The sequence below is a fragment of the Cylas formicarius genome, unplaced genomic scaffold (genome assembly GCF_029955315.1).
Source record: "Cylas formicarius isolate icCylForm1 unplaced genomic scaffold, icCylForm1.1 PGA_scaffold_8__14_contigs__length_24414737, whole genome shotgun sequence".
NCBI lineage: Eukaryota > Metazoa > Arthropoda > Insecta > Coleoptera > Brentidae > Cylas > Cylas formicarius.
In genome coordinates, this window is record NW_026844361.1 from 21,626,952 (window position 1) to 21,639,398 (window position 12,447).

Here is a 12,447-nt window from a genome sequence, read left to right on the forward strand (position 1 = left end):
CCTCTAGATCACTGCATCCCTTATCTGAGAGTGAGTTCCTTTGAATTGCGTCTTTAGCCAAGACGCTTCAACCGTTTCCGACCAAACATGTGGCACAAATGTTTACACATCCGCTTTCAAATTGCGTTGACGAAATGGCGCTTGCTTTAAATTATATACGTCCGCAACCTGTATTTTGCTTTCAACCACGCCCGGCAATTATAGGAATAAAAGAAAAGAATATTGCGCCGGGTAGATTCCTTTGGTGCCGTCGGGTCTATAATTTTTCGCGGTTTCATTCATCTTGGTTTGGGGGGGGGGAGGTTTTTCTCTATCACAAGTGTGAACGTTGTTACTCTCCAAGTGTACCTAAAGGTTTGTATATATATTGAATAGAGTTTGTATTTAATGAAATAACTTTTCACAAAAAAGTGTTTATCTATTTACTGGACGTTGTGCATCATCAGGGTGACGTATGAGTAGGATGCCTTACAGACCTAGAAAATAGAAAAAGCTTTCCGGTTATGTACAAAGGTGTTAGTAGTGACGCACGTACAGCGAGGGCCGACTCTATAAGCATGGGTCCGAATGGGCCTATAGTCAACTCCAGGGGTGTCTGGCTTCGAGCTATCACTGTTAGTAATAATTTCTTAGTCGCTTCGCTTTGTTCGTGCCATGGACTGGAGTATACGGCATCGGACAAGGCAAGGCTCTGCAAGTGTAGGTGTTTATATTTGTTATTAAGTGCACTCCCTTCCTAATAGACTATATACAAGTTTCAGAAAGTCCCTTAAAGTTATATATAAGAACAACTAAAAAAAAACAAAACCTTAAAAAATAATCGATCAATATTTTAATGAAAATCAGTGAGATATTGAAAAACATCTTCCTTTTCAGTCGCTGAATTTATCGATTTTTGTTATGGTTTTAGATTTTTTTTAATTGCCATATGATCGAAACATGTTTGGGGCAAATATTTCACGTTAATTTCAATAAATACGGGTATTTTTTGTTTACAAACTTTAGTAAAATTGTTATTAGGTTAGACGATAAATAAATACAAAACTTCTGATTCCTCCTGCGTCGGTTTTTGCTGAGTCGAAATTGCCGACGTTTCGCCAATCATCCTGTTGGCTTCTTCAGAGCTTCACTGAAACTGGCTCGTATTTTACTCTATACCTGCTTATATATTATTTGAGAGGGGCGCTAATGAGAGGCATAAACACCGGACGACTGATTCCCAAATTGGTGACAGCTTCGCTTCGCTTTTTAACATTGCCACTAATGGGAGCCTTCCCCTCTACCTTACCTGGTGTGCTAGAGATATTTCTCGCCTACTCCAGTGCTGAATGGTTAAATAATGAAACCGCCAAATATTGACAAACGTGTTTAGAACACGTAAACTTTTTTCTCCACTGAGTTAGGGATATCATTGTAAGCAAGGACCTTTTGTGCTGTTGAAAGAAAATGTAGTTCTTGTCACCTTCCCTGGTAATTTGAAATGCTTAAACCATGGCGAACAAATCGGGTCGAATTTTTTGAATTTGTAGGGAAATTTAGCGAGAGTGACAGACAGAGAGGGACAAAGTTTGTGATTCGCGCTATCCCTGCTAAGAACTCTTTGTAGCGTTAGTAAACAAACTCAAATTTTTTTTCTATGCAAATCTTTGGATCAATCTTAATGAAATACCAATCTGCCACCATTATGACAACTATTTTTGCCATTTGTCCTTCGAACTTGAAATTCATTTGTTGAACTATATAATATAACTTGAATAATACCCTGTAAATTATATTATTTTTATATGGTTATAATTGTGTGTGTAATTAATTTGTTTCCTCTTAAAACCAACCTAATAATTTTATCCGCATTATAATTTACATAATTTCTATACTGCTGTATCTTATACATGTGTATGTTTCATACCTGAATTTTAATATCGTTTGTGCTTATGCCCATAATGAAAACTTGAATTAGCAGGAAACACAGGTAGAACACAGGAGTCGGCAACATCTTCTTGTCGTACTACAAACACGAGAGGTCTACACATTCTGCTACAAATCATTTTTGGACTCACCGTGATTAACTGAACGGAGACTGCGGCCACATTCAGAGAGTTCAGGAGATATTCCAACAGAATCAGGTATTTTATCGAACCATTTAATTTGTAAACAAATCTGAAACCCAATTGAAAGAAATGCAATCCAGCCCTACTGGGTCTATCAAATAGTTAGTTGCTAATCGATATCTATTTTAGTTAGTTTCACAGGGGCAAACAACTGCTAAATTTAAAGCTCTATCAAAGTTCACACTTACGCGATAACACGCTGATGCTCTTCCACTAGCCGCTTCAACACGGCCAGAGGATTTTCGCTACCCAGACCAATCTTCCTGAACTTGACCTCAACCATTTTGAGAACAGAAGATGCGAATATGATACAGGAATAGAGACTGAGTTTGGACGCGAGTATCATCAGCACACTGCAAGCGATGGAGATCTCAGAAGCCACCAGCAGCATATTCTCTCGTTTGTGTTTGTTTATTTTGAAATAGTAGAGCTGCACTAGCAAGGGCCTTTCCAGGGTGGTGTTGTGGTCTCTGTTGTAGCGCGCTATCACGATGTTCTGCTGGTAATTCTCCCAAGCCAGAGCGAATCCAGTGGCGATAGTGAATATAGCGAAGAGGAAGTTGATGTAATTGTCTCGTCGGATGTGTTGAAGGTGAGACTTCAAAATGTCGTCATCACCACTTTTCAGCATGCGTTGTTCCTCGACAGCGATGTCGTATATGACGTCGTTAAAGCTGCCGCTACGGCACACCATTATCACATACGTCGTCATCAGGTAGCTGATGACATAGGCCAGTTGTTTGATTACGTCGGGGTCTAGGGTGGATGTGGTGCTCACCGTTATGATGAACTTGATGTATAAGCAAATCGCGCAGAGGAAGAAATAAAATACGAAAACAGCTGAGTAAAGTTTGTAGAAGTATTTCGCAGGATATTTTTGTTGTGGGTATTTCCAAAATCCGACGGAGGTCATGAAAATTTTCGCGGGAGTTAGAATGGACGGGAGTTCGGTCATTTTGCACGGAACCCTGTTTTAGAACAGAACTTCTAAAACACCAAGTTTTCCTTGAGTGTTGGTACGAAATTGGGAAACCTGGAAATGTCACATTTATTAGAAGACGAAAGTATCAGGCGAATTTCGAATAATTAACCTCTTTTGAAAAAAAATTATCTGAAATTGAAGCCAACCTTTTTATACTTAATAATATACAGTCTGTTAAAAGTTAAATAGGGAAGTCGTAGGAGGACGTTACATAACTCAAACACTTTTTATTATATAACAAAAAGACGTTCTTCCCGAAGACGGACTCACCCTCTTCCCCTCTGCGTTCCGTATTGTTTGAGGACAACGAATAAATTTTCTTCGTCTGCGATCTTACAACCTTTTTCTGCGAGACCTTGGACGCAAATGGCTACCCCTTCCCAACGACAAAAGGGTGCGTGTCGCTACTTTTAAATTATAAGGCTCCCTAGCCAGTGTTTTTCTTTCAACCACGCCCTGCAATTACGGCAACAAAAGGGAAGACATTTCTGCCGGGAGAAATGCACCCGGCAGATTCCTTTCGCGTAGTCGAGGATATAATTTGTCGCTGTTACATTTTTCACGGGAGAGGGGGAGTTCTGAACATTCGTTTTCTGAAGTTTGTTCGTGAAAGTAAGAGATAACTATATATCGCAGTGGAATTCGTGTTCATTTTCAACGAGTAGGTAATAAACCTATTGGTAGGGGCATATATCTCGAAAAAGCGAGTTTTGAAAGCCTGCATTTATTATATTTTCTTCAAGTTTTTGCTTACCAAGTCCCATTTTATTTGTGAAATTAAGGAAAGAACAACATTTTTTATATAAATATTTCGCAACACCGTGTAGCTATAATACTGATTTGCCTTCCTTTACACATAAAATTACAGAAACTTTTCAGAACAGAAAGGAAAAAAAAAACAATTCACGTCCAATTTAAATTTATAAGCACAGAACAAACATGTTATTACTCTAATTAATACGCTAATACATCACAGTTAATTAAACAGGTCTTTGTTATTATGTTAACAAACAATAAAGCACCTCACTTTTATGTGTTATGTTTTATGTATGTTATGTGTATTTATACGAGCAGTACGGTGAACAGGCTATTCGACAATCCAATGATATACAGTGTGTCTCATTTAAGAAAATCGAGAAAGGCATCATTTTGCGAAACGTAGCGACACCGCGTATTTTTAGAGAATATTTTAAATTTGATCATTGCCTAAAGCATTATTTTTGTGAAAGTATTATATGGAAAAAAGTTAAATGTTCATAAGTAACCCAACAATGTTTATCACAGACATGAATATGGATTCATATATATCGTTGAATTTGTCCTTGAAAAGACTATCCAAAAATGCAATAAAATATAGGGTGTTCTTTTTAAACTTTGCTTTAAGCTTTGTTTTATCTCAATTTATATAAAAAGTGATGATTAGAAAAATAAAAAAAAGTAAAGACCATTTTAACAGAAACAACTTATAAAAATAAAAATTTAGTTCATTATGTTTTATGCCGAATCAAATCATTTACGACGGTTTGGGTGATACCTATTTTTCGACCAATGGAACAAGAAATGATCTAAAATAACTCAGTCATTTTTGAGCAACCTAACAACACACAAGTTCGGATTTTTCGAAATGAGAAGATACAAATTATTATTGAGGTCGATGATCCTGACAGAATAAGATTCAAACTGCCAAATGGTATTAATTATAGCACACTAGGGCAAAAGCTACCAATTACAGCATTAAATGATTTCAGTTTCCAATTATCCGTAAGGACTATTATAATCACGTGTTCTTGTAATAAACGTTGAAGAAAAACATTGCAAGAATCCAAAAGGACTCATATTTAACTGATGGCAATATCAACGATGAATCTTGTTTGTTTGTTAATAGTTCCACAAGTTGAAGTTTCGAATAATTGAGGCCGTTAATTGGATTGAAATGTAACTAAACTAACTAGTTTATTAGGACTGAATTTGTATTATTGAATCAAATTTTACCAAACTCAGTTGCATATATCTACTGGACGTTGTGCATCATCAGCGTGACGTATGAATATGACGCCTTGCAGATCTATAATTGAAAGGATTTTGTCTATTTTCCATTATGGAGATGGCGCGCTTTTACTTACAGCTAGTGCCGAATCTATAACCATCGGACCGAATGGGCCTATAGTTAACATCAAAGGTCTCTGAGTTCTCCCAATCACAATCAATAATATTTTCTTGACAGATTCGTTTTGCTCCTGCCACGGACTAGAGTATATGGCGTCCGATAGAGCAAGACTCTGCAAGTGATAGTAAACAAAACTTTATCAGCATCTTAATTATTCATACTTGAGCTTTGATTTCGTTGGCGCTTATCCCCATGGTGAAAACTTGAACCAGCAGAAAGAAGATGTAAAAGCAGGGCATGAGTAACATCTTCTTCTCGTACTGAAACGCCATATGTTCACAAGCGACGTTAATTTTTGTTACTTACCGTGATGAACTGAACGGAGACTGCGGCCACATTCAGCGAATTTAGAAGATACTCCAGCAATATCAGAAATTTCATAGAAGCGTTTAGCTGGATCACAAATCTGGAAAATTTAAAAAAAAAGTGACGTTATGCTCGCTGTTAAAAGAAAAATCGAAGTGAATAGGGAGCAAAATACTGCTTCAAAAAAACTTACGTTTATAACCACTACTGCACCACCATCATCGGCGGATGATATAAAAAGTTAATGTCATCTGCCGATGATGCCAACTTGGTTGGCAAAACACGTGTCCAGTGTGCAGTAGTAGTAGTGGTCATAAACCACAGGTTCCAGTCTCCCCGACTGCTTCAAGAAGCCAAGCGGAGGTTATTGTTTTTCAAACTGATGTTCACGTAACATCGCACCAAACAACTTACGCAATAATTTTCTGATGTTCCCTCACGAGGTGTTTCAAAGATGTCAGCGTGTCCTCCCGACCCAGACCTAATTTACTGAATCTGATCTGCAGTTGCTTCAACAGGGACGAGGTGAATATTACGCAGGCGTAAATGCTGAGTTTGGGAGACAGCATAATTAGAGTATTAAAAGCAAAGCTCATTTCGGCAAAGACCAACAGCAAATCGCAGCGTTTGTGTTTGTCTATTTTAAAATAGTAGAGATCGATGAGCAGCGGACGCTCTAAGGTGGTGTTGTGGTCTTTGTTGTAGCGTGCCACTTTCACGTTGATCAGATAATTTTCCAAAGCCATGGCGAATCCAGTACCGAATGCCAATATCGAGACGATCGCGTTCATGGCGTTGCAGTTACGGATCTGTTGAAGGTGGAATTTTATAACGTCGGCGTCGTCGCTTTGCAGCATGCTTCTTTCTTCACGGACGATGTGCGAGATGTTCTTGTTAAAAGTCTTGCTGTGGCACACCATAATAACGTAGAAACTTATTAGGATAGTGATGACGAAGGACAGTTGCTTGATCATCGCCGAGTCGAAGGCTGACGCGGCAGTTAGAGTAATGGTGAATTGGGTGCAAGCGGAAACGGTGTATGTTACGTAATAGAATATAAAGAAAGCGGAATAGAAATGATAGAAGAGTTTCAGGGGATACTTTTGGTTGGGGTACTTCCAGAAACCGACCGAACTCATGGAATACCGCGCGAAAGTCAATATCGATGGGTGTCTCTTGGTGCCCGCGGCCATGTGCCCTAAATTAGAAACAAAATAATCCAGTGTAGGTACATTTCGTCAGTTTTAAAAATTAAATTCTGGCATCTCAATACCTTTTACATAACCGAAAACATGATTAAAGCAACTTACGGCTCAAAAAATGTTTGGGAATTTTTGGAAAAAATTCCACTTTGCTGGGTTCTTATTAATGACAAACTATCCAGAATTTATCAAATTAAAGCTTAATTTATTATTTAGTATCCTGAATGTTTATTAAAATCCAAAACAAAAAAATTGTTTTTATTTTCTACTCATTTTACAATACCTTTGGTAATTAATAATTAGGTTTAGTTAACTAACTAAAAATAATATAATATATAACTTTATTAATTATTGAAATATTAGTAAAATGTGTATTGGAATAATCAGTATTCTTGTTAGTTTCTGACGTGTTGATTTCTTCTAATCACCGAAAAAGGGCAGGCAATTAAGATAATTTGACAAGCATCAAATACTTTATGGAGGATGCGCATCGTTTGGTCAGATATTAACCAAATTTGTTTTCATGGCAATCTTGATGATTTTTTCACATTTTACTACTTAAATACGTCAAGTTCTTTTATTCATATTTTATGTGCAAATTGAATTGTTAAATTGAAATTGGGTTTCTATAGGGTTGTTGGGCCTTTATTTGACTATCTTAAAAAGTCATGTTCAATGTATTCCTGTATTCCCTAAACTTATTTCGTTTATTAGACTTTATCAGAAAACGCCACTAGGAAAAGCTCTGTTAACGAATCTAAAATTTATTAAAATGCGTTAAAGAAAATGTTCCACCACTTTTTTTGGAGAAACTAAACAAAAATCATATCAATTTGTTACTTTAACCGTAGTTAATATTAGAAACTTTTGCAGAAAAACAGTCTAAGGGTTGTGTGTTGCAATCTGAATGCTATACAAATTGACCAAACGGTATTACAAGATACCTCAGAATATACTTAGGTGTCCTAAAAAAATTGTTTTTAAAAAAAAAATCCCTAGAAATAATTGGCAATTTCGTGTTCTAGAGATATCGAGAAACTGTTGGGACATTTGGCTAAATACGAATGCATCAGAATAGGGATACAGAGAGTTTTTATTAAATATAGCGAACGATAAAAAATAATTAACAAAATGTAATTACCTTCTTCAGTTATCCTTGGGAACGTCGAAACTGCAACGAACTTCTCTCGCTGAATTGTGAGAAATGCAGTCAATATTCGATAGCTGGACTGCGGACTAGTAATTAAAGGGTCCGTGCCGGCAAATTCCTTTTAAACGTCTCTAAGGCTGGTATTTTCCTTCCGATACCGCCTTGCAATTATCGAAACGAAAGGAAAGTCTCTCAAACCGCAAAGTTCAAATGCGGCCGGAGTCTATTTTCAATGAGTACGTTCGAGGGTGTAATAGTATATATAAATTTAAAATTAAATAAATGTTGGTCAGCTTATGTGTATGTTCACATACTTCCACTGACTTTTGGAAAGACAGGCGGCTACAGAAAAACGTTCGATATAAAATACTCTGCAAAAATGGTTATTTGGTATGTACCGATATTTGTACTAGTTTTAAGTTTGTGAAAATGTCACATTATATTACTATACTTTTTATATTCATAAAAACGTTTCACAATACGTAAGTACAGGGTAAATGGGAAATTCCGTTTTTTATTAAAGATAGGATCGGATTTTTAATACTACCTACAATTTCTAAACTATAACTGAGGCAGAAATAGTGACGATTACAATATCTTCTTTAATATAACATATATTTGAATTTTGTAAACACTTTTCCTTTGCAAAGCCTATTTTCTGGTCCGTCATTAGGATCTGCTCGGCATCTGTCTATTGGACGTTATGCATCATCAGCGTGACGTATGAGTAGGACGCCTTACAGATCTAAAATACTAAGAAATGTTTTCGTTTCTGTATGGTGCCGGTTTACTTACAGCTAGGGCCGAATCTATAACCATAGGCCTGAACTGCCCTATGGTTAAATTGATGGGTTTTTGAGTTCGGGCAATAATGATCAATATTACCTTCTTAGCAGCTTCGCTTTGCTCGTACCACGGACTAAAGTACAGTGCGTTTGATAGATTAACACTCTGCAAGCGAATATAATAAGTCATTATGTGTGAACAATGCTTGTAAGTTTATAACCTCGACACTTATTTCGTTGGCACCTATGCCCATGATAAAAACTTGAATCAGCAGAAAGAATAAGTAGAAGAAGGGCAAAAGCAGCATCTTCTTGTCGTACTGAAATGAGATGTTCGCAGGCGACTCTCATCTATATTCAGGACTCACCGTTATGAACTGAACGGAGACTGCGGCCACATTCAGCGAATTTAAAATATACTCCACCAATATCAAATATTTTATGGAAGCGTTCAATTTGTCAGCAAATCTAAAACTCGAAAGTCGTCTAAGACTCTACTGGTAAGAATATGTCATACTATTCTAGAAATGTAAAGGATGCGCCATAAACAAAAAGTTTATACTTACGCGATAACCCTCTGATGATCGTCCACCAGGCGATTCAAAACGGCCAGCGCGTTTTCCCGATCCACGCCCATTTTCCGGAAACTAATTTGGAGTTTCTTCAGCAGCGATATTCCGAATATGACGCAAGTAAATACGCCGAGCTTGGACGAGAGCATTATCAACACGTTGAATAAGATGCAGATTTCTGAAATGACCAACAGCAGATCTGCATGTTTATATGGGTTTATTCCAAAATAGTAGAGGCCGACGAGCTGGGGTCTCTCCAGGGTGGTATTGCGGTCGCTGTTGTAGCGCGCCACCTCAATGCTCTGTAGGTAATTCTCCAAAGCCATAGCGAATCCAGTGCCGAATGTGAACACTGCGTAAATAGCGTTTAGGTTGTTGCAGTTTCGGATCTGTTGAAGGTGGGACTTTAAAATGTCAAAATCTTCGGTCTGCAATATGCTTCGTTCCTCATTTACAATATACGATAATATCTTATTAAATCCCGAGCTGTGACACACCATAACAACGTACATCGTCATTAAGATACTTAGTGTAAAAGCTAATTGCTTGATGATCTCCGAGTCGAATGTGGAAGCAGTGGTTAGAGTAATGGCGAATTTGATGCACACAGAACAGGTGTATGTCATGAAATAAATGACGAAGAAAGCGGAGTAGATACTGTAGAGAAGTTTCAGAGGATATTTTTGGCTGGGGTATTGCCAGAAACCGACCAAAGTCATGGAATATTTGGCGAGTGTTAAGATCGACTGTTGGCGCTTGGTGCCGATGGCCATATGTGTCCTGAAACAGATTAAAAAATCGGGTTTCACCAAATCGCATGAGAAATGTGTTTTTAAATAATCCCAATCCGAATGCACCCCAAATATGCCACCAAATTTACCATGACCATGAAAATGAAAGAATGAGAACCACATTTAAGATAAAAATTGGGATTGACATTTATATAGGTGATGAGTGATGACAAAGTGATGTTTTAATAAAATAGAGTTCCGGAAAATGTTTTTAAAAAGGGGTGGGGTTAGGGAGTGGGCTGAAATTCATTTATTACCTAATAATTAATATAATAATAGAATATAATTATAAGTTTTATGCCATCAAATTTAGATTGACCAAGGAATAACACATAAGATAGAAGTTGACAAAATTAATTTTCGGCGGAGACAGAAACTGAAAATAATTTATTAGCGTAATTTAAGTCCATCAGGTAAAACAGCCAAATGACTAGGGAGTTTTATATTTTCCAAATATTTATTAATGTATCTGTCTCGTTATTTTGTCATAAAACACGCCTTTAAATACTAAATTTTTTAATCAATAATAGTTGCATCGATTATCATCAATGCAAAACATCCCACAATATGCCACCAAATTTTTATAAGTGATGACAAGGTGATGATTTCAAGAATTATCATTGTTGGACATAGGTCTCCTCTATCTCCTTCCACGGTATTCTGTTTTGTGCCTTCTGCTTCCAGTTTCTCGCTGTTTTTCTCAAGTCGTCTTCCCATCTTGTTTGGGGTCTACTCTGATTTCTCTTATTGTCTGTGGGTCTCCACCCTATCAATATTTGAGGGCTCAAACGCGCTATATGACCAGCCCAACTCCATTTGCTTTGAGTAATTTTTTGTTATTTTAGTTCTTTGTCTCACCAGCATGTCTCTTCTTTGAGCTTTGGGCTGTAATATCATCGACAAACTGCAAATGACTCAAGTATTCGCCATCGATGTTTATTCTTCCTTAAAGCATCTTCCCGGACTGTTGTAAACAGTTTGGGAGAGACAATATTCCCCTGCCTGATGCCTGATGGAAGTTAACGGATGCTGTTGTGTTGTAGATTTGTTCCAACAACTTCTATAGTGAGTAGGGTTCTGTTCCAATGCTTTTAATATTTCAATCAAAAGCTTTTAGGAAATAATTTGTTCCTTAACCTTTTCTAAAACCCGCGTGCTCTTTGGGTTGATAAAAATATAATTTTCGTTCTAGCCGTTTTGTGATGATTTTCACAGGTTTTCGGAACAATACTCTGATTCAAATATAAATTAAATATTTATTTTTATTTATTACTTCAAGTAGTTTCTCTCCTCTTACTTTAATAGCAATCAATTACTATTTGGTCATCTTCAGGTGCCTTGTTGTTATTCATTTCTTCTAGGCTACTTTTCATCCCCTTCGGTGTTATTTTTGGCAGTTTAGATCCTTGGTTTGTTGTTTTGAGTTTTCCGGTTTGTGTGTTTCACCTGTTTTGCTTTAGTTGTCTTTTGTATAATTCTTCGTAAAAGTTTTTTGTTATCTCCAGGATCTTCCCTCTATATATTGTTTAGTTTCCTTCTTTGTCTTTTAGTTTAATTTTTTTTGCCGTCATTTAGTTTTGGCAAACAATTTTCTTATTTCCGTTCTTCTCAATCGTCCGTTGTATTTTTTCAGTATTGCGTGTCCTTTGATCTTCACGTATTGCTTTCCTTTTTTAATTTTTTATTATGTTATGTTATTCTTTCTAAAGCAAAAAAAAAAAACATCGCCCAATATTTTAAAGAATCTTGCAGTACTCCCTATCTTTTCCAACTTTTTGGGTAAGAAAATTGAAAATTTTCGCAGTCTTACATTCACACCCTGTATGAGAAGAAAAGATTTAAAGAAAAAAATTCGACACCACTAGCCCATAGATAATTTATTTAAAAAAAATCGCGGTTATTAATTCCTATCGAGTAGCAATGAAAGGCATGTCAATGATTAATTGTAGACTAAACAATGACATTTCAATATTTTCAAAATTTCACTAAAATAATTCTACACAAAAAAATTCTATAATTATTTAGTCTTCAAACTGATGGAGAGAGTTTTTTTTTATTTAATGTGATTAGTCGAAACAGGAGCATCCACACCTTGGCAGAAAATAGTTCTGTTTATTTGATTAGATTCCCACTTACACAAAAACGAAACTCTTATTGCAACATGAGGACGGCTTAGCGCAGTGCATTATAATTACCGTATGAAAATCGTTCAGTTGTGCACCTCTATACAGCACGACGAGGTCGTAACAAACTAACTACTTCACTCGCGGAATTGTCAGCGGAAATTCAACCACCACGGATATCCGACCGTTGGATTGCGGGATAGTAATGAAAGGGTCCGTGTCGGCACATTGCTTTTAAACCGCCCTATAACAGGTATTTTT

The 12,447-nt window shown here is 36.7% G+C and overlaps 3 protein-coding genes across 5 annotated transcripts; all 3 read right to left on the reverse strand.

Annotated features, from left to right (window-relative positions):
* Window positions 1–371: 371 nt before the first annotated feature.
* Window positions 372–3,443, reverse strand: LOC132706633 (uncharacterized). Of its 2 annotated transcripts, none has more exons than XM_060678086.1 (6): window positions 3,361–3,443; window positions 2,297–3,141; window positions 2,058–2,157; window positions 1,907–2,005; window positions 536–691; window positions 372–476 (listed from the first exon to the last, which is right to left on the reverse strand). In XM_060678086.1, the coding sequence occupies exons 2-6, from the start codon at window positions 3,061–3,063 to the stop codon at window positions 423–425; spliced, it is 1,176 nt and encodes a 391-aa protein (XP_060534069.1). In that variant the 5' UTR covers window positions 3,064–3,141; window positions 3,361–3,443; the 3' UTR covers window positions 372–422. The 2 variants fall into 2 exon arrangements, with proteins under 2 accessions (XP_060534069.1, XP_060534068.1); XM_060678085.1 differs by having other exon boundaries at window positions 3,200–3,369.
* Window positions 3,444–3,620: 177 nt separating this feature from the next.
* LOC132706626 (uncharacterized) lies at window positions 3,621–8,008 on the reverse strand. Its single transcript, XM_060678074.1, has 6 exons — window positions 7,907–8,008; window positions 5,978–6,761; window positions 5,564–5,663; window positions 5,419–5,517; window positions 5,214–5,369; window positions 3,621–5,155 (listed from the first exon to the last, which is right to left on the reverse strand). Exons 2-6 carry the CDS (start codon window positions 6,754–6,756, stop codon window positions 5,102–5,104), a joined length of 1,188 nt encoding a protein of 395 aa, XP_060534057.1. The 5' UTR covers window positions 6,757–6,761; window positions 7,907–8,008; the 3' UTR covers window positions 3,621–5,101.
* A 303-nt stretch (window positions 8,009–8,311) lies between these two features.
* Window positions 8,312–12,403, reverse strand: LOC132706620 (uncharacterized). Of its 2 annotated transcripts, none has more exons than XM_060678064.1 (6): window positions 12,259–12,403; window positions 9,267–10,052; window positions 9,069–9,168; window positions 8,922–9,020; window positions 8,711–8,866; window positions 8,312–8,660 (listed from the first exon to the last, which is right to left on the reverse strand). In XM_060678064.1, the coding sequence occupies exons 2-6, from the start codon at window positions 10,043–10,045 to the stop codon at window positions 8,607–8,609; spliced, it is 1,188 nt and encodes a 395-aa protein (XP_060534047.1). In that variant the 5' UTR covers window positions 10,046–10,052; window positions 12,259–12,403; the 3' UTR covers window positions 8,312–8,606. The 2 variants fall into 2 exon arrangements, with proteins under 2 accessions (XP_060534047.1, XP_060534046.1); XM_060678063.1 differs by having other exon boundaries at window positions 12,200–12,295.
* Between the last annotated feature and the right edge of the window lie 44 nt (window positions 12,404–12,447).